This window comes from Periplaneta americana, chromosome 1, assembly GCF_040183065.1.
Source record: "Periplaneta americana isolate PAMFEO1 chromosome 1, P.americana_PAMFEO1_priV1, whole genome shotgun sequence".
In the NCBI taxonomy this organism is placed as follows: Eukaryota; Metazoa; Arthropoda; class Insecta; order Blattodea; family Blattidae; genus Periplaneta; species Periplaneta americana.
This window is the reverse complement of record NC_091117.1, coordinates 212112688-212132692: the sequence shown is the minus strand read 5'-3', so window position 1 is coordinate 212132692 and position 20005 is coordinate 212112688. Positions and strand designations below refer to the sequence as shown.

At 34.9% G+C, this 20005-nt stretch overlaps 2 protein-coding genes across 2 annotated transcripts in view; one reads left to right on the top strand and one right to left on the bottom strand.

Annotated features, from left to right (window-relative positions):
- The window catches only part of LOC138707755 (uncharacterized), a 46557-nt gene that overhangs the window by 1322 nt on the left and 25230 nt on the right, over positions 1–20005 (top strand). The window lies entirely within an intron of this gene.
- Positions 5174–20005, bottom strand: part of pix (ATP-binding cassette sub-family E member 1 pix) — a 26825-nt gene continuing 11993 nt past the window's right edge. Inside the window, exons 6-11 of the mRNA XM_069837614.1 lie at positions 19804–19925; positions 17655–17939; positions 17094–17209; positions 12768–12964; positions 9317–9551; positions 5174–5837 (exon numbers count right to left, since the gene is read on the bottom strand). Of these exons, the coding sequence (XP_069693715.1) occupies positions 5790–5837; positions 9317–9551; positions 12768–12964; positions 17094–17209; positions 17655–17939; positions 19804–19925 (1003 nt within the window). The 3' untranslated portion in view covers positions 5174–5789. The remainder of the gene's footprint in view (positions 5838–9316; positions 9552–12767; positions 12965–17093; positions 17210–17654; positions 17940–19803; positions 19926–20005) is intronic.

The window sequence follows — 20005 nt, the reverse complement described above, 5'->3', positions numbered from 1 at the left end:
CAATAATGGGGTAAGTAGTTACGAAATATATTCATACTTACCCCATTATTGCACGTGGGTGCTCAATTATGTTCTTTCATGCCCTTCCAGTCAAAATACTAACAACAATACGACCTACCCCAGAGTTTTGCGTTATTTTGGATGCGAGTGTCGAAATACAATTTTAATATTTGATTGCTATTACTAGGTTTGAAACGGAATTGTAGCGGTTTTATCCGTATTTAGTTTAACTTTATTACTAGTGAACCATTTATTTGATTAATCGTTTGTCTTCTAAATAGGCCTACTTCTTATAAGCTACAGCTCATCGTCTTCTTGTATGTATAAGCAATAAGGACAGAAGGAGCAGAAATAAAGGATGCCGGTGTCGAAATACAGTTTTAATATTGTATTGCTATTTGTTTTTCACTGGGTCTGAAACGGAATTGTATTGGTTTTATCCGTATTTAGTTTAACTTTATTACTAGTGAACCATTTTATGATTAATCGTTTGTCTTCGAAATAGGCATACTAATAAGCTACACATCATCGTCTTCTTGTATAAGCAGTAAGGATAGAAGGAGCAGATATAAAGGATGCCGGTGTCGAAATACAGTTTTAATATTGTATTGCTATTTGTTTTTCACTGGGTCTGAAACGGAATTGTATTGGTTTTATCCGTATTTAGTTTAAGTACATTACCAGTGAACCATTTATTTTGTTTATGCCGGGCGTTGTTACACATTTATGCATGAAAAAAATGCTGCTAATTAACAAAACTATGGACTTAACTTCATAAAATTTACATGAAATATGATATATCAGTTGTCTTTTTCCTTTTGACATTGCAGTTATATGCAGCACACACAACAGGCATGTTTTTTCTTCGTTTTTTTCTTCTTCTTACCTCCGTTATACAGCATTGTAAGCAGACGAATTTTTACAAAGGTGGGCGCTTAGCTCAGATCTGCCGTGTTTCGCTGTGGCACTGCAAAGAGCGCTGTACAGGACAACATGGCCACTCTATAGTCTTCTCTTTCTAACTCTTGGTCGGTACACATTGCCTGAGTTGCTCCAAGATATTCCCCTTGACATCCGACGTCACATGTGGTACCAGCGTGATGTCGCAACTCATTTTTCTCTTCAAGTTCGAGAGCATTTACGTGGCACATTCGGTGAACATTGAATTGGCCGAGGTGGGCCCATTGCATGGCCTGCTCGTTCTCCTGACCTTACTTCACTCGAGTTTTTTTTGTGTGGGGTCATTTAAAGAATTGTGTTAGAGGAGGACCTCATTGCACGGATTCTTGTGGCTGCCGATCATTTACATAAACATGGAGTATTTCAAATATGAGACACATTATCACGTCGTAGTACATCATGTAATGAAGCAGGAGGCCGCACGTTTGAATAATATCTGTAAACAAAATGTCACCAAAACCATTTTAAATGGATACCACTCTCTCAATGTCTGCGTTCGAAGGTGACGACTGACGTAACTATCGCTTTCCGACCTATGGTTATACAATATAATAAAAAATCTTTTGTTTTGGGCTCCTCTACCATCCCTAGAAGTTTGAATATGGAGTTTTGCAATACCCTGTACAAGTTAAATATAAGGTTTGTTCCAGCAAGCAATTCAGAATGCATTCCGAACTAAACCGAACTTCTTTCGATGCATGCGCCAGTTGTGTATGGTGTCTTGGAATGTTTCTTGAACTGTTCTTTCATGGCCTTCGGAATTTCTTCTCATATTAAAATTATATTCATTCTTCCGAACTTAATTCCTCATAAAATATATAACTATCACCTTCCAAATCACTCATGATAGACTATTTTTTTTTATTTTAATCTGCCTATTCTCGAAGCATTTTAACCATAACTTCAGATTAAACCATCTGCGCATGTGTCAACTGTTCAGAATTTCCAGTTCTACTCTTAATCAAGAACCAATTTCACTTGTTCCAAAGCACGTTGGAACAGGGAACTGGGAGTACAGTATCGGTTTGGAATCAGTTTCAAGTCTTGAAAAAATTACATTATGGTTTGTTTAATAACGCTCACAACTGCAGAGGTTATATCAGCGTCGCTGGTGTGCCGGAATTTTGTCCCACAGCTCTTTTACATGCCAGTAAATCTACTGCAACCTCGAGCATAGAAGGCCAGCGCTATACCAACTACGCTACCAAGCTCGACTATAGTCTTGATGGAAAACACATTGAGCTAGTGCGCATGAGCAGGCAGTTGAGAATCGATTCCAAGCCGTGCTGGTACAAATGTACAAGAGACAAATTCTTAGCATTATATTTTCCCTGTAATACAGGAGGCAAGGGGAACATGCAGCTGTTAAAATCAATATCTACCCTTAAAACTACGATCTTCGATCATTCTCCTGCACTAGACTTTAAACTCCAGCTCAGAGTCTAACTCTAGGGCTCTAATGTTTAAACTCCAGCTCAGAGTCTAACTCTAGGGCTCTAATGCTCTAACAGCAGCATGTTAATGTAAGATGGCCCTCTTGCTTCATATCGATATTTATGCTAAAATGGCTTACAAACATATCACCGTGGATCACTATAGCTGTTCCAAGTAATTTACAATAAAATATCAAATAAATATTGTCGATTTTTGTTAATAAGATCCCAAGATACTTGTGTGAACTAGAGAGTCGTGCCATCACTGATTTTGTAGGATACTTCATAGTTCATATTTGTCCACTTTGCCATTCGTATTAATAGGTTCTTCATTATTACTCATGCGTTTACTTCCACTTTGTTCTATACTTTCAAAACGAGTATCTCGCAAACTCGTCACATGAAGTAAACCGAATGAACTCTCCCTAGTATATGTTCCAGGCATGTCCCAATTCTTTCTTAGTCATACTATGAAAAGACAAATTGCATAATTAATGCCTATATTTAGAAACAACGTTTACGTAAATATTGATTTGTATATTAATTTGCAATGTTAGATAAATGTTTTTTTTTTTTTTTATCATTCAATGCAGTGGCACTTGACTAGGGTCATTGGCCGTACAATGGCGATAAAAACTAAAAGGAAAGAAAACGAAATAAAGTGAACAATGTGCAAGTGAAACTATGAAGAAATGGATGTCAGCACTGTTGCATTCTTTCTCTGGCCTCCCAGTACCTATCCACAAAGCTGACTGATGAAAGTGCTCGACAAGTCTTAATGTGGTTTGAGTCCATGGTGTCGGAATATCCACAGAGCATGCAGTGGGGGTTGGATAATACACCAGGTGGTGGAGGTGATTAGCCAGACAGTCATGACCTACTGCGGTGTGGAACGTAGCAACAGCGTCTCTTCTGGGCCATTCGGGGAGAGTGGAGTTTAGTGCGTGCTTCCAGTGTTTATCTTTAAGTTGTTCCTCCAAACTCTTATGGAAACATAGTCTTACTCGACTGCTTATATTTGTAGATGCTCTATGGAATGGCAGCATGTTAGAATTAGAAAAGGGGGATAGTTGTTCCTTTCTTTGCTAGAAAGTCTGCTGCTTCATTCCTGGCAATACCGCAGTGAGAAGGTATCCATTGCAGATGTACAATTTTATTTAGTTTCTTGATGTCTTCTCTGCATTGTTGAATGTCATCATTAGCTGGTTGTAGTAAGTAGTTTCCAATTGCAGATATCGCTGCTTTTGAGTCACTGAGGAGGACAATGTTTGGAAATGGGAAGGACCTGCACAACAGTTGTTTCACAGCAGTACATATGGCTCTTACTTCTCCATCAAAAGGTGTATGGTTGTTGCCTAGAGTGAGATAGGTAGAGAACAGTTGGCAATGAATTCTGGCTCCAGTGGGCCCGTGTTTTTCTATTTGGGAGCCGTCAGTGTACACATGCAGTGTTAGGTAAATGTTGAGTTGTGTGTTAATTTGAAATAAACCTATTATCACTTCCCAGAATTATGATTTCTTCATACGTCATACCTAATGCTAGAAAGAGACAGTAGCTTATATCACTTTGACCTGAAGGTATTATCCCCTTCATGTTCACTGCATCTCCACCTATGTTTATCAATAGAATAATATGGTATTGTAGGGTTATAAATAGTCTCTTTTTCCAGCTGGACTTCATTTGACAGAAGCAACTAAATAATGAATCTTCGAAGAAAAGTCGAAAACTTACCAAACTAAAACTACAGAATGGTTTAAGTAGGCATACAATTGGTCTTAAATATGCAGATGTTGAAAAAGCAGAGTTAGATCTAATGGCTGATGAGCTTGCAAATGTGTTTTTAAACCTCATCAATTATGTAATAGCTGAAAAAAAGAAGACAGCCTAACAATACTACATTTTAAATAACCACTACAACAACAGTTTCATTATGTCCAGCTACTATCTGAAAAGTCAAAATAGTACATTATGCAACGAGCCTATAATGATAGTAATTAAGACGCAAGTATGTTTGTTTATGAAACGAGCACAAGCGAGTTTCATAATTTTCATACGAGCGTCTTAATTACCATTATAGACAAGTTTCATACAACTTTTTAAGCTCGACCATATTTCTAACTTTAAATTATTCAGAAGTATACATTTTATTTGTATCTGACAGAAGATCGTAAGTGACCTTGTTCATAGCTCTTGAATTGTGAGATGTGCGCAGATGCGAAAGTATTGATTTTTTCCGAGGAACAATAATGTCATTGATCTTGATGTAATGCAGAGAATGTATAACCTGGAAATTGATTTAGAATTGAAAACGAGATGACAAATTGAATTTATTTGAATATTATTTACAATTAACGCTAATTACTATAGTAACAGAACATAACCTTCTGAGACAGTATTAGATTTCCAGCCTCGGTGACGTTTCCCTCTCTTTCGATTGCATATCCGAGAATAATTGAAAACCTGAACTTTAATGACATGCATTAAAGGACTGCTACCAGGTGTATAATTACTACATTTCGGCATGGTCGAGCATAAAATACATTAAAAATCCAATCCAAATAAGGCTTCGGTCTCTGACTGAATCATAAATCAATGATCTACAACATTTATCTGGAAACATTATTATAATTTAACAACAATAATAATTAATTAAACTTGCCCGACAATAACAATTGTATTTCCCCAAAACTTGGAAAGTACTGTCATCGTCACTAAGACTGAATGCATGGTATAAGAACAATAGGCTAATTCAGATGAAGAGAAAATTTTACACATCAAATAAGTGACATTTTAAAATTCTTTTATTGGTCATATGCATGTCATCAAAATTGTATTCCCAATACCACTGAGAATACATAATACATACATATAATACAAAACAGAAGTACTTGTTTCACGTTTTTGTATTGTTACAAACTGAGAACATATTCATAACAAAGAAAATTTTAGAGGAGAGCCAATAAATGAAATTCATCATTGAATACCATTAAAAGTTAGGATTATATTCTTGTTCATTATATAATAAATATAATAATTGTACCCTTAGCCTTAAACAAACATTTTTAATAAAAATATTTAAAAAAATATCTTGCACTATCATTCCTTTGAAGTCTAAGAAAGATTTACAACTTAAAAAAGTATTTTTTTTTTTTTTTAGTTACAAGACTGTATTACCAATTTCGTTTACATGATTGTATAATAAAGAAAATTACAGACAAACTGAAAAGATCGGTTTAATAAAAGAAAAAAGGAAAAAACTGGAAGGCCAAAGGTTTTTGAGACAACTAAGAATCTTCTTCTGATGTTCTTCATTTCGAAACACGTTCACAGCATCAATTGCCGTTCAAGGGTACTAATGTCTGCTGACTTGGAATGGACCATATATTCCAATTGTGTTATTCTTCCAAAAAGAAATATTGTCCAGCTTTCTTCTGTTCAGTATCCTGGAGAATATTAAAAATATGTGAATATCGTGCAAACATAGTAGTAGTTAACATTCTGCATAAACAACCATATAACATTGTTTTTATGATATATTTTAAAGTCACGTTTCTTTGCTGAATTGAGCTGATTTTGTTCATATGAAACTGTAAGAATGAATGACATTTATTTTCAATGAGATAATTTAACAGAGTTCCCCCTTCCTCCAGTACTGTAGGATTTGTTACTTTCTGCGGAATGTTATTCAATTACAGAATACACAATATTTTTTTTTTGGCAGAACACGGCATTCCGGCACCTTTTTATTGTATTTTTCATCATGAAACAGAGAAATGTATTAATAACTATGTTTTTAACATAATTTTTCTTTGAACTCAGCTCAGGTCTTGAAAGTCTTAAAGTTGGACGAAAAGGAGGTTAGAAACGACAAAAATTCCCGTGCACTGAACAATAATCACCTCCCTATCCACTATAATATGTTATATACAGAGTTCCATCACCTTTTTCCTTCAGAAGAAATACAAATAATATGAATGTGTTCATTAAATAACATTTGTACACACATTTCGAACTGGCAGTCCATTGGCCTTACAAAGAAGAGATTGGATGCAGTCTCAAAAGGTGAAATGAGAATTTATGATAATTCTCGACTATTTAATTTAATTTTAATTTGTTGAATTCACGGCAATGGTTGGCCAAAGAGTGGTGGTGGTGGTATATCTTCGAGTCTCACTTGCCTGATATTCATCTACATACAGGTCGTCATTCAAAGCATTTACTGCTCCAGGTTTGAACAAATATCTTACATTCAGAGCTGGGCAGTATTTGAAATACATTTGAAATGCATTTATATTTTGTAATTTGTAAGGATTTTCGAAAGTATTTTGTATTTAAATACATAAAATTGATGTATTTTGTATTTCAAATACTCAAAATACTTTTTTATTCTTCTTCTTCTTCTTCTTCTTCTTCTTCTTCTTCTTCTTCTTCTTCTTCAAGTTTTGGATTTGGATTTGAAGAATGAGCTTTTGTCTTATTTGCCTACCCATTTCAGTTGTGTTAGCCATACACTTAGTTTCCTTGCCACAACTGATTTCCTTAATACCATAAAGAAATCTCCAACAGCATCAAGGATCCATCACCCAACACTTGCTAAATGTTTATCATTATGGAATGTGTCTAGGAGATTCAAATACTCAGAAATTATATCAGATGTCTTGAAATATTCATTAAAGTTTCCTTGCCCAACTCGATGGAATTCTCTTTATGACTCAATCTCTCAAATATTGCAATTCAAACATGATATAAACAGTATATGTAAAAAACTGGGATTGCCAACCTTCAAAGATGTTGAGTTTCAGTACCTTGAAGAATATTGTGCAGTTCTGAAACCCATTGCCGTAGCCCTTAATTTAATGCAAAATGAGAAGACGTGTTATTACGGCCAACTTTTGTCCACATTAATTTCCCTTAAAAACAGATTATATATTCTGTTACCTAGTTACGAGGGGGATCCAGGAAATAACGACCGTTTTGTTGTAATAATTAAAAAAATATATATTTATTTGAAAAAACAAAGCCTGTTACATAACTGAAGCTTCCTTTACTTCTCTACATAATCACCACCTACATTTAACCATTTGTCGTATCTGTTCACTAGCTTTAGAATTCCCGTGTTATACTCCTCTGCCGCCAGTTCATTAAGCCAGGTGATCACTGTCTTCTTCAACTCTTCATCACTTCCAAAATGCGTACCACCCAGAAAGTCTTTCAGCTTAGTGAAAAGGTGAAAATCGCTAGGAGCAAGGTCTGGACTATAGGGCGGATGATCAAAGATTTCCCAACCGAATTGATCCAGCAATTCTCGAGTTGAAGCAGCAGTGTGCGGGCGGGCACAGATTTTGTGGTAGCCAAGATGTTGCGACACAATTTCACCAAGCAAAGAACGAGAAATGTCAGGAAAGGCAATATGCAATTCGTCGAGTGATGTGCGCCTGTCTTGCAAGATTCTGTCGTTCACTTTAGTCTTCAGGTCTTCTGTGATGAGCGATGGGCGTCAGGGTCGAGTTTCATTGTGGACATTTGTTCGCCCATTGTTGAACATTTCGCACCATTTTCTCACATTTCTTTCATTCATTACAGTATCACCATACACTTCTTTCAATTGCCGGTAAATTTCTGCAGGTTTCAAATGTCGGGCATTCAAAAATCGAATCACACTCCTCACCTCACAGTCGGCGGGATTATCAATCACGTCGTTCATTTTGAAGTAACACAAAATGAACAATGGCGACTTGTTGCAACCAGTTCTCACAACATTATGAGAACACATGTTAAGGAAGCCAGTTGACCTTCAAACAAGGAAGGGGAGTCAGCTGCGCGGTGGGTATGCGCGAACGGTCGTTATTTCCTGGATCCCCCTCGTATCTACGCCATCTATTCCAAGTAACTCCAATCCTAATAAGCTCACTTTCATCAAGATTTAAAGTGATGTTTGATCTGATCCCAGAAAAAATTGAGCTATTTTGGCAGCTTGCTCCACCCGTCATTGAAGATGAGTTGGCTACCTGACATTGCCTCACTAAATGATAAGAAGAGGACACAGAATATGTGTGTGAAATCAGCTGAGCAGTTATCTGCTACTTCTTTGGTCAGTTCAGACAATGAAGACGATGAAAACAGACTTTGAAAAGCAAAAAGAAAAGAATTTGTCTGTTGTAGAGTATGAGCTCATACAATTCTTCAATGGCAAAGAGACAACCCTGTGCACTCTAGAGAATTACCCAACAGTGAAACAATGTTTTATAAATATAATACAAGTTTGTGTTCCTCTGCGCCTGTAGAAAGACTGTTCTGTTTTGCAGGATTTATTCATTCACAAGCAAGGGCATCCTTATCTTATGAACATTTGAGGAACTGGTTGTTTTCAAAGGGAGCAGTAATTATTCATATGTAGCATAATTTCATTGCTGACTGGGAAAAGGAATAATGTTCAGTTACAGTGTTTATATAAAACTTCGAGGTAAAAATAATTTTAATGTTAATATATTTTAGATTTTCAGTACGGTAATATTCTTATTTCTTTAGGCCTATATATTGTATCGAGTATTTTAAATACAAATTTATTTTGAGTATTTGAAATACAAATGTATTTTGGTTAATTTTTTTTAAATATTTTGTATTTGTATTTCAAATACAATTATTTGAAGTATTTTGTATTTGTATTTGAAATACTTGGATGTCAGTATTTTGCCCAGCCCTGCTTACATTTCAGGTTCTAAGTTTAGTGTTTAGCTCGTTCATGTCAAAATTCAATTCTGTTGGTCATCATTCTCACTTATCCTATTATCAGAGGTAATGACTTCCACTTTAGGTGGCACCAGTTCATAAATGGAATTCTTATCTAGGACTAACCACAATTAATTAATATAAATTATTATTCCATGTTAATTAAATTCCCAACCTTACAACGAATACTTACTTTTACAGAATTGTTCTTATTTATCCGTGGTCGAAAGTTGTTTGGGTCTCGTCTGAAAGTGATGCCCAGAAGTTCGAGGAATCTATTCATTCCTGCTAGTAAGTTCTGTGGTGTATGTGCAGTTGTATCAATAGATGGTGAGCCTTCAAATACTATGACTCTGTCAGCTAAATATGTTGCCATTATGAAATCGTGCTCTACCACAAATCCTGTTTTCTTTGCATGCAAGATAAACCTACAAATAAAGAATATGTATATAAACTACAAGTAGTATATTATAACTCCATTACTTTTAAGAACATTTAAACTATAATCTTTTCGCTGTAAGAAAAATCCTAATGTAAACAATAGCACGTGACTGAAGTGAGGCTTCATTGGCCGCTGTTTGGCGCCATAGATTCTCAGTACATGTTCCCGCCTACTGTTGTACATTCTGTTTCATGTTAAACATTTCCCATTACTCGTCAAGTAGGCCTAACCTCACTACTGTGCATTCGTTTGATTAGGAAACATTTACTTTATAATTACTGTAATTAAATTATTTTTAAGTCTTATGTCTTCACAATGAACAGTTGAGGATGCAAAAGCCATACTACTGTACCACGTGCGTACGTGAACAACTACGAGCTCAAGTGACACCAGCTTGTTACAAGAACAGACTACCTCGGTATTACTGTTGGTATTCATCCGCGTTCATATTACATAACAATATATAAAAGTAGCTTTTCTTTTACATAGTGTTTTACATATGAATAAAGTTAAATGTTTCATCGTATTTAACAACTAGAATTCAATGTTTTATTTTCAAATAATACAAGATTGTGGTTTCCAAATATGAACTATATTTTCCTGCGTCATGCGAGTGTTTCGACTGGCAGCCAATCACGGATATGACAGCCCCGTGCTTATGTTTACATTAGGATTTTTCTTACAGCGAAAACAGTATATATACTGCGTAATCACTTCTTAAATTACAAGATATAACTAAAATAACAATATTTCAACAGATTACAGATCATGTTGGCATTGCTAGTAATGTAGGAGCGAAGTGATTGGTAAGAAAAAGTATTTGATTTTCGAAAACATCAATGAACAACACCTTTAAGTGGAGCACAAAAAGCAATCCACAAACATTCACAAATATGGAAACAGCAATGGACTGGTTGTAACATACAATACACATTATAATGCAACCAAGCATCTAGTTATATCAACAAAATACTGAACTGAATGTCTTACATTATTCTTGACAATCACAAAGAGCATGTAACATTAGACCTGCCAACCTACAAGAGATGAAGTGCAGAAGATGGTAATTTACGAGATTGATTCGTAACTCATGGCAACTATTTTTTTCTGTCGAAAATGCTCCAATGCATAAAATTTAATTTTATTAATTTAATACGGAACAACAAGTTTTGATGGAGAAATCATTGCAATAAGTGAAAGTCTCAGGAATCTTCTATGCCACATCAATAAATTTAAGAATGCAGTTATATTGTCAGACTTCAAAGCAGCTATTCTATCAATGGTCTCTAAACACACACCTTCATCTCAAACAGCAGAAATAACTAAAATGCTCTCTCAATCAATATCACTCAATAAAAGAATTGTATTCCAATGGATACCATCCCATTGTGGAATCCTGGGAAACGAGAATGCGGATGCTTTAGCAAAGAAGGGCAGCACTGCTACTTGCAGACCTGTTACTAAATCTACGTTTTACTCTGTGAAGAGATTTATTAAACCTACATACTTAGACTTCAACAAACAAAATTTGATAACACAGTCACAAGGGAAAAAATGGAACTCTCTGCATCATAATCCACAGTTAATTCCCGATTTACCACGAAAATCGTCTGTAGCTGCATTTAGATTGGCAACAGGCCATGATTGTTTGGCCAAACACCTGCATAGAATTGGGATATATCAGTCCCCTAACTGTCCATTGTGTAACTCAAACCAAGAAATGGATTCGGAACACCTCAAGATCTGTGCTTCAGTGGCTGGCCATGATAATATCTTTGAAAAATATTGGAGTGCAAGAAGTCAAATGACTTTATTGTCAAACGCCTGGCATTAGAAAACAACAACATAAAATTTAATTTATACATTTGAAAGTGTATGACAGGTACTTTTTAAAATTGGCACCACAGGGGGATGGATGCATGAATTTGTTGGTAGGGTAAAAGGACAAAAATGACATTTTGAAATCATTATTTTATTCTCTTACAATTTGTTATCATCATATGTATAGGCTGTTTAACATCCTTCAAAGCAGTCTCCTAGGTTGTCTACGGTCCGTTGCCCTCGATGGGGGAGACAGAAAATACCATCGGCTGCATGAGATTCGCTAATGTGTGCTATCTCACGCCAAACTGCAGTTACAATATCTTGTGTGTTGGCAAAGTATTTCCCACACAATGGCTTCATCACTGTGGGAATAAAATCGAAGTCGCAAGGTCTACGATCGCGAGAATAGGGAGGGTGTGGCAAGATCTCCCATCCCCAACGCTGTAAACAATGACTATGTCTGCTGTGTGAGGTCTAGCACTGTCATGTAAGATTATAGTGTTGCCCAACAGTTCTGGATATTTCTCTCATACTGCACAGCAAAGATGGTACTGCAGAAATGACTGCTCCCACTTAGCGGAATCGAATCAAACAGAATTTCTCTTCACAATGTATTTAAATGGAAGACAGCAGAAAGCAGTACGTCAAATCAAACCGAATTGAATAGGATTCATGTGGTAGAATAATTATTTCACTGCTGGAATAAAATTTCTTGTTTTGGGTATGATTGTATGTTCTCGTGAAGCCTTCATGAAAAAACAAACGAATCATATCCATTTTTGATAGCGCAATTTTTTTTTATTAAAAGTTATTGCTGAAATAGTATGTGTACAGAAAGTTCAATAATATGAATGAAGAAAACCAGGTTTATCTCCTGGTTGGAGAACAGTAGAGTGCCTCTGCATAAACCAGGAACTCTAGGCTTTGCAATTCTCCAGCCATTCAGTTCTCTTCAAATTGAAATGCATAGTTTATTTGCAAATATACAACAAGAGTATCTTAAATGCCGAAAGCAAAATTTTCAATGGCCTTTGCAGGGTCTTCAGATACAGATGACTGTGCCAGCTAATCCTGATGGTGTTCCCCGATATAAAAATATGAAAATTCTGTAGTTACATACCAATGTTTCTCATTTTTTCCAATTATCATCCTCGTCTACCATTCTATCAACACGGTAATGAATTCTACCTAATTGTGCTCCAAACTTAAAAAAAATGGAATCCAATTCTGCCAGACTAATACAGTTCAGGAAAAGTTTACGATCTATTCTTGGAAGCACTGGTAACAAACCAATCATGCAATGAATGTTCAGTATAACGCATGAAGATTATAAGGAATTTGAATCTTGACATGGCACACAGAGTACTGTATTACTTACCTCTTTATAACTTTTGCAGCAACAAGACGCTGCTCAGAGTCCAAATAAGCAGACGGTTCATCTATGAGATACACATCAGCTGGCTTTCCTAGACAGAGAGCTAATGCAACTCTCTGCAGTTCTCCTCCAGACAAATTCTGCACTTCCTGATCCATAATGTCGTCCATTCTCAGGGGCTTCATCACATCCGTCACGAACTAAAATGTTCAAACTGAATAAAGTCATGCTGTCACTCATAACATTTCAATAAACTATACCAAAATATGTACAGTACCACATATCAGAGTACTTCTGTTTCCTTACAATTACTCCATCTAAGGAACAACAACAACAACAATAATAATAATAATAATAATAATAATAATAATAATAATAATGGATTAATCATAAATGAAAAGAAAACAAAATTTTTAAAATGTTCAGCCAAAAATAATGAACCAGAAAACTTACAGATGGATAGTACTATTTTTGAAGGAGTAAAATCCTTCAAGTACTTGGGATCAATAGTAAACGACGAAAACAATATCGAGGAAGAAATAAACAATAGAATTGTTATGGCAAATAAAGCATACTTTGCAAATCTCAACCTATTCAAAAGCAAATACGCATCCAAACAAGCAAAATTAAGACTATATTTAACAGTAATAAGACCAATTGTAACATATGCAAGTGAAACCTGGACCCTAACTGAATTGTCTAAGCAAAAGCTCCTGGTTTTTGAAAGGAAAATATTACGAAGGATATTTGGCCCAATAAAAGATGCAGACAATGAGTGGAGAATTAGAAATAATAAAGAGTTAAACATTTTAATACAAAACCAACACATAGTAAACTATATCAAAGCTCAAAGGATGGCATGGTTTGGCCATATCAATCGTATGGACGAAGGTAAAATAGTTAAGAAAATATATAAATGGAACCCCATCAGTAAAAGAGCAAAAGGAAGACCAAAAAGTAGATGGAAGGAAAACATAACCAACGATTTGAAAACAATGAATGTAAAGAATTGGCCAAATCTTGTTCATAATAGAAAAGAATGGCGTAAATTAATTGAGAAGGTCAAAACTTCGACAACTTGTAGCACCTACTGAAGAAGAAGAAGAAGAAGAAGAAGAAGAAGAAAAATAAGAATAACAATAACAACAATAATAACAATATAATATAATAATAATAATAATAATAATAATTTATACTGGCAGAGTTAAGGCTATAAGGCCTTCTCTTACACTCTACCAGGTCACAAGGGTTGTATGAAGTTTGTTTAAAGTTTAGCCCAATGTTTTTTACTACACAGCATTAAAAAAGGTCAAATGTCATGAAGATGACACATCCTTTCTCATTAAATGTTTTAAGCATTTTGCAATAAAACAGTTCTTTATGACGGTAATTATAATTGAAACAACATACATAAGTCATTTAATGTGCACAAACAAGAAAATAAATTTTCGTTTTCTTCACAAACAGAAAATTCATATCTTTACACTTAATACTTTGGTTATATTTGTTGTTATATGATGAACTGTTTTGTTTAAAACTCTGGTAAAGGTAAAGTTTCTGATACACATAATGAAACAATGTTGGCTGTTATTTGTTGTCACTGTCATCTGATAACTGTCCGAAAAGCAACTATTTTAGAGACCATTACTAAAAAATAATAAAATAACTTTTGTTTTAATTATTATTGAAACAATCCCTGTGAAACTAAGAGAAAATTATTTGCATCATTAATTAAATTCATAATTCAATTTCATTCGACTGTGAGAAGGTCCACACCTGTGCAGTAACGGTCAGCGCATCTGGCTGCGAAACCAGGTGGCCCGGGTTCGAATCCCGGTCGGGGCAAGTTACCTGGTTGAGGTTTTTTCCGGGGTTTTCCCTCAACCCAATACGAGCAAATGCTGGGTAACTTTCGGTGCTGGACCCCGGACTCATTTCACCGGCATTATCACCTTCATATCATTCAGACGCTAAATAACCTAGATGTTGATACAGCGTCGTAAAATAACCCAATAAAATAAAAAAATAAAAATAAACTGTGAGAGGTTGACAGCACTGCCTTCTTAATCTCACCAAGGCAGTTGTTGTGGGAAAGAGAAATGACCGCTGTCTGCTTGCGCTGCTCCCTAGAAATATTCCCTGAAACTGTACGTACATTGTTGCAAGATGTCGCAAGTAATGCTGATATGTTCATGTATATTTTATTACAAAGAGAATTTTCATATTCTATTTGGGAGAAAGAGTCATTTTTCGTGTGAATTCTAAAATTTGTTTTTTGTTGAAAATGTAATTATGAAGTAATTTCGTGAAAATTTTCATGCATAAAATTAAGTTTTTAACACATTTCGCGTATATCGTTAATACCAAAAATCACAGCTCTACAAATAACTAACACAAGTAGTACTTAATTATTTTCAGCCTCTATTCAGCAGAAAAATATTATTTATGTAAATGAAGAAACTTCCCAATATGTGAAAAGAGGTTTGGGTGAAGCTTCAAGAAGGAATACACATTGCAACATGTTAAATATCTTTAAAGTCATACGGGGAATAGAGAAGCAGTTCTATACACAGACTGGACTGTGTTGTGAGGGGAAATATGAACAATGCATAACAAAAACAGGTGATAAGGAATTAAGTGGTATCAATAATGGATGAGTGGTTTCCATTTAAGACTGGAATATTTATATATAATGGAACATCTTGCCACTGATTGAAAAGCATGAGTAATGAGTTTAAATCTAATAGCAATTCTATACTTGACTGGCAAGAAATAGCCGACACACCTGAACATGTATGTGATGAATAAGGAGCGAATTTCTATGTAATTAAATAATCTTTTTGCGTGTGATAAAACACAATTAACAAAGTAAAAAATTCCGAACATGAAGTTTCAAGTTGAAAACCTGAATTTTATTTCACATAAAAACACATATTTTCACAAAAAAATTATGTAAATACATATTTTCAGGAAATCTATTATAAACACATAAATCTTGGAGTTTTTTTTTTTACTTAATTAATTTTTTTACAAGAACTTTTAAACATTTTAAAACTAAATCAATTATGTCACTCAGAAGTACGTTATCTTTTTAAGAATTCTTGGTTGCTTCGTGTTTCTAAGTGCTGTGTGGTGTATCCGTGATCCATTTTTGTTATAGTATCGCCTCAAGTTCTGAGAACTGCTGGGCAGCATATCAGTGTTATTATTAGAGAATAAATTAACATGGACAAGGAGGAGAGATCTTGCAACACATAATTAGGAATGTTTATTGTTGCTGAAGATGATTTCATTCAACGCTTTGTTTGTGAAACACAACAGATCAGAGCTCGGGTATGAACATTATTTAATTTAAACAAATCTCTCGCCTCTCGCTCATGTCTATCAAGTACGGCAATGCATCTTGTTGTGATTCCCTGTTATTGGGCTTTGTCAATCAATATCCTTCAAGATATACTGAAAGATGGTTATTTAAAAAACGATTTGGCTTTCCTATTAGCAAATCTAAGCTTTTGTGTGACACCATAAAAAAACTCGAAACATCCAAAAACCTGTTTTCTGAAACAGGGAGGTGCGTACCGTGAAAATTAAACTAGACTCGCTACTAGGTTCAGAAGTACAAGTACTAAGGAACAAATTCCAGAATGTGTTTGGGAAAAACAATGGATATAAAAAAATGTGTAAAGTTGCTCAAGTATTGGAGAGAATGCCTGTAGGTGAAATTGACGGTGTTTGTGTTTGTGACATTCCTCTCTTTAAATATGCACGTCTGACGTCCTGTGATTTGAAAAGGTCGTTTTCACAGTATAAGTCGTTGTTCAGAGATAATCGGCATGCATTTGTGATGGCGAATTTGGAGATGATCTTTGTTGTTCACTGCAATTCTCGGCCAACTACTAGCACTCAAGTGTGGCTGGTGAGTACCTAGTGACATTTTTTTTTCAAGCTAAGTAAGGTATTTTTGTCATATTAAAAAAAAAATATTTTTTATTTTTAGCAAATATTTCCGTACTTTTTAGCACATAAAAGATAAATATATTTAAATTTTTTAGCACATAAAAATCCGCTCCCTAGTGATGAAGTCCTAATGTAACATACACGTAAGAAAAATATGGAGAGAAAGACTACAAATAATGTAGAACTAATAAAATATTCTCTCTCTCCCTATCCCTCTCTCTTAATGATTTATCATTTTTTTACACTGTCTGTACATATGTTGTATATGGTGAAATATTATGAAATTTCACTGCTATGGGATGGAATATTCGAAATTACTTCTTGTGCAATTACCCTAGAAACTTATGGCATGGAAAGTACAAATGTAATTACCTGTGGATGTACATATGCATCTCTAATCTTCTCATGTAAAAGCTGGCGAACAATACCTTGCGACTTCGGACTGATCTTCTGTGGCTTGTAGCTGATATGCAATTGTGGAATGTTACCTGCAATAATTTCATTGAAGTTCAGACACCTAATTACAACAAAATGTCAAGTGCGAAATGGTTGTGAAGGAATGTTTCCACATCTTTACTGTTGTTTATAATAACAGAGGTATAAATGACTGTTTATCATTAGTTTCCAGTAGCATCTAAAACTCAAATAACTGGTCAGATCTGAAGCCTCAATTATGTGCCAAAGGATATGTCACAATGTTGGCTCAAAAGTTCAGATGCTTTCTCATGAAAGTGATAATGAGGTGATGATGGGGAGTAGTAGTGTTAGAACAACAAAGGAAATACAGATATTGCATGAAAAGGTGACCCAACAACATTTCTATCTCCATGATTTCCATTTAAACTCAACAGGATTGAAAAAGGTGATACTCAAGCCATTAAAGTAATATGCACTCATATTTAACTTAAAATGCACAAAAGAATATGACTTTACCTGGACCTTCATCTGGTTCTAATTTGCCTGCCAGCATACGAATGAAGGTTGTTTTTCCAGTGCCATTCTCTCCTAATAGCACTAAGATTTCAGAGTCCGAAAATTGTCCTTTTTGAACTGTAAGATGAAAGCTACCCATACTCTTGGACATTTTAGGATATTCATAATGATTCATACGTTTTACTTCTTCTTCAGTTGCTGATTCTGCTACTTTGAATACTAATGATTCATCACGAAATCGTAGATTTTCCGTTGGAACAAACCCGTCTAAGAAAATGTTTATTCCTGAAAACAATATCTCATATAAGTAAGAGTTAAAAAAAAAAAAAAAAAAAAAAAAAAAAAGTACATGTACAATGAAATGCTTATGTGATGAAAAAGCGTACATAATGAAATACACGCAATAAAATATTGTTACATTAAAACCAAACTGAAGTATCTCAATTTCAAACTTATTTTAAAAAGTTGCTGTTTTTGTTTCTTCTTTTTCTCAAAAATGGATCAAGTCTTTATGAACACCCTGTATTATTATTACTGTTCTCTTAACTTCTTGTAAATAAGTACAATTTACGTAAATCTATTATATTTTAGTGTCTGTGAAATTAGTGATATTTCAGGGAGATGAGCACGAATTACTTGATATTCGCCTTACAATTAGGGAAAACTTCGGAGAAAACCAAACTAGTTAAATCGGCCTAACTGGGATTCAAACCAATATATGAATGCAGCCTAAAATCAGAAGGCCAGTTACTTACCTCTGAACCAAGGTTATGTTCATAATCAATTTCTATTACGTATTTAATATAAACAACTTATTTCAGTATTCAGTAACGATAATACATTTGTAGTTTTGCATACATAAAGTGCTTTTCCAAGACCATTTTTCAACTGCACTGGGATCTTAACGTAATTTTGATAATGGTTATATGAATATCATATTTATGATGGTGTAAGTGACTACCATGTTTACCTTTGAAACCCATGGTTCAAGGGTTCTGGTCTGGTTGAGAGTGATATCTTTCTTCAGAAGGAAAGTAAACCTGGAAGGCTCATGTCGTAGGTTTATGGTATATAAAAAGGGCATCAAACCAAATTTACTAGCTATTCCACACCCATTCAAAAATTAAACTCCACTCATACAATAATTAAACTACAGAGGTAGCACAATGAGTTCATATATATGGCCTGAATGTTTTGTCCTATCCTCCACCTGTAACTGACTCCTCCAGCACAGGAACAAATAGCCATGAGTGTTAAGACTATTAATATTACTTACTTACTTACAAATGGCTTTTAAGGAACGCGAAGGTTCATTGCCGTCCTCACATAAGCCCGCCAGCGGTCCCTATCCTGTGCAAGATTAATCCAGTCTCTATCATCATACCCCACCTCCCTCAAATCCATTTTAATATTATCCTCCCATCTACGTCTCGGCCTCCCCAAAGGTCTTTTTCCCTCCGGTCTCCCAACTAAGACTCTATATGCATTTCTGGATTCGCCCATACGAGCTACATGCCCTGCCCATCTCAAACGTCTGGATTTAATGTTCCTAATTATGTCAGGTGAAGAATACAATGCGTGCAGTTCTGTGTTGTATAACTTTCTCCATTCTCCTGTAACTTCATCCCTCTTAGCCCCAAATATTTTCCTAAGCACCTTATTCTCAAACACCCTTAACCTATGTTCCTCTCTCAAAGTGAGAGTCCAAGTTTCACAACCATACAGAAGAACCGGTAATATAACTGTTTTATAAATTCTAACTTTCAGATTTTTGGACAGAAGACTGGATGATAAGAGCTTCTCAACCGAATAATAACACGCATTTCCCATATTTATTTTGCGTTTAATTTCCTCCCGAGTATCATTTATATTTGTTACTGTTGCTCCAAGATATTTGAATTTTTCCACCTCTTCGAAGGATAAATCTCCAATTTTTATATTTCCATTTCGTACAATATTCTGGTCACGAGACATAATCATATACTTTGTCTTTTCGGGATTTACTTCCAAACCGATCGCTCTACTTGCTTCAAGTAAAATTTCCGTGTTTTCCCTAATCTATTAATATTAATAAAATGAAATGTACTTAATTTAGAACAACATTTTTTCTGTTACTAACAATCAGAAATTTACTGAGAATATCACTTACCTTCCCTAACAGAGAAAGGCATAGTAACAACTCCATATGCACCGGGAACACCATACAAACAACATATAAAATCTGAGAGGTAGTCCAGAACTGACAAATCGTGCTCAACTACGATGATGAATCTGAAATAAACGTGACATTTATGAAATATTAATTTTGAATAATAATAATATGAATTATATAGTATGAAGTTTCATTTACT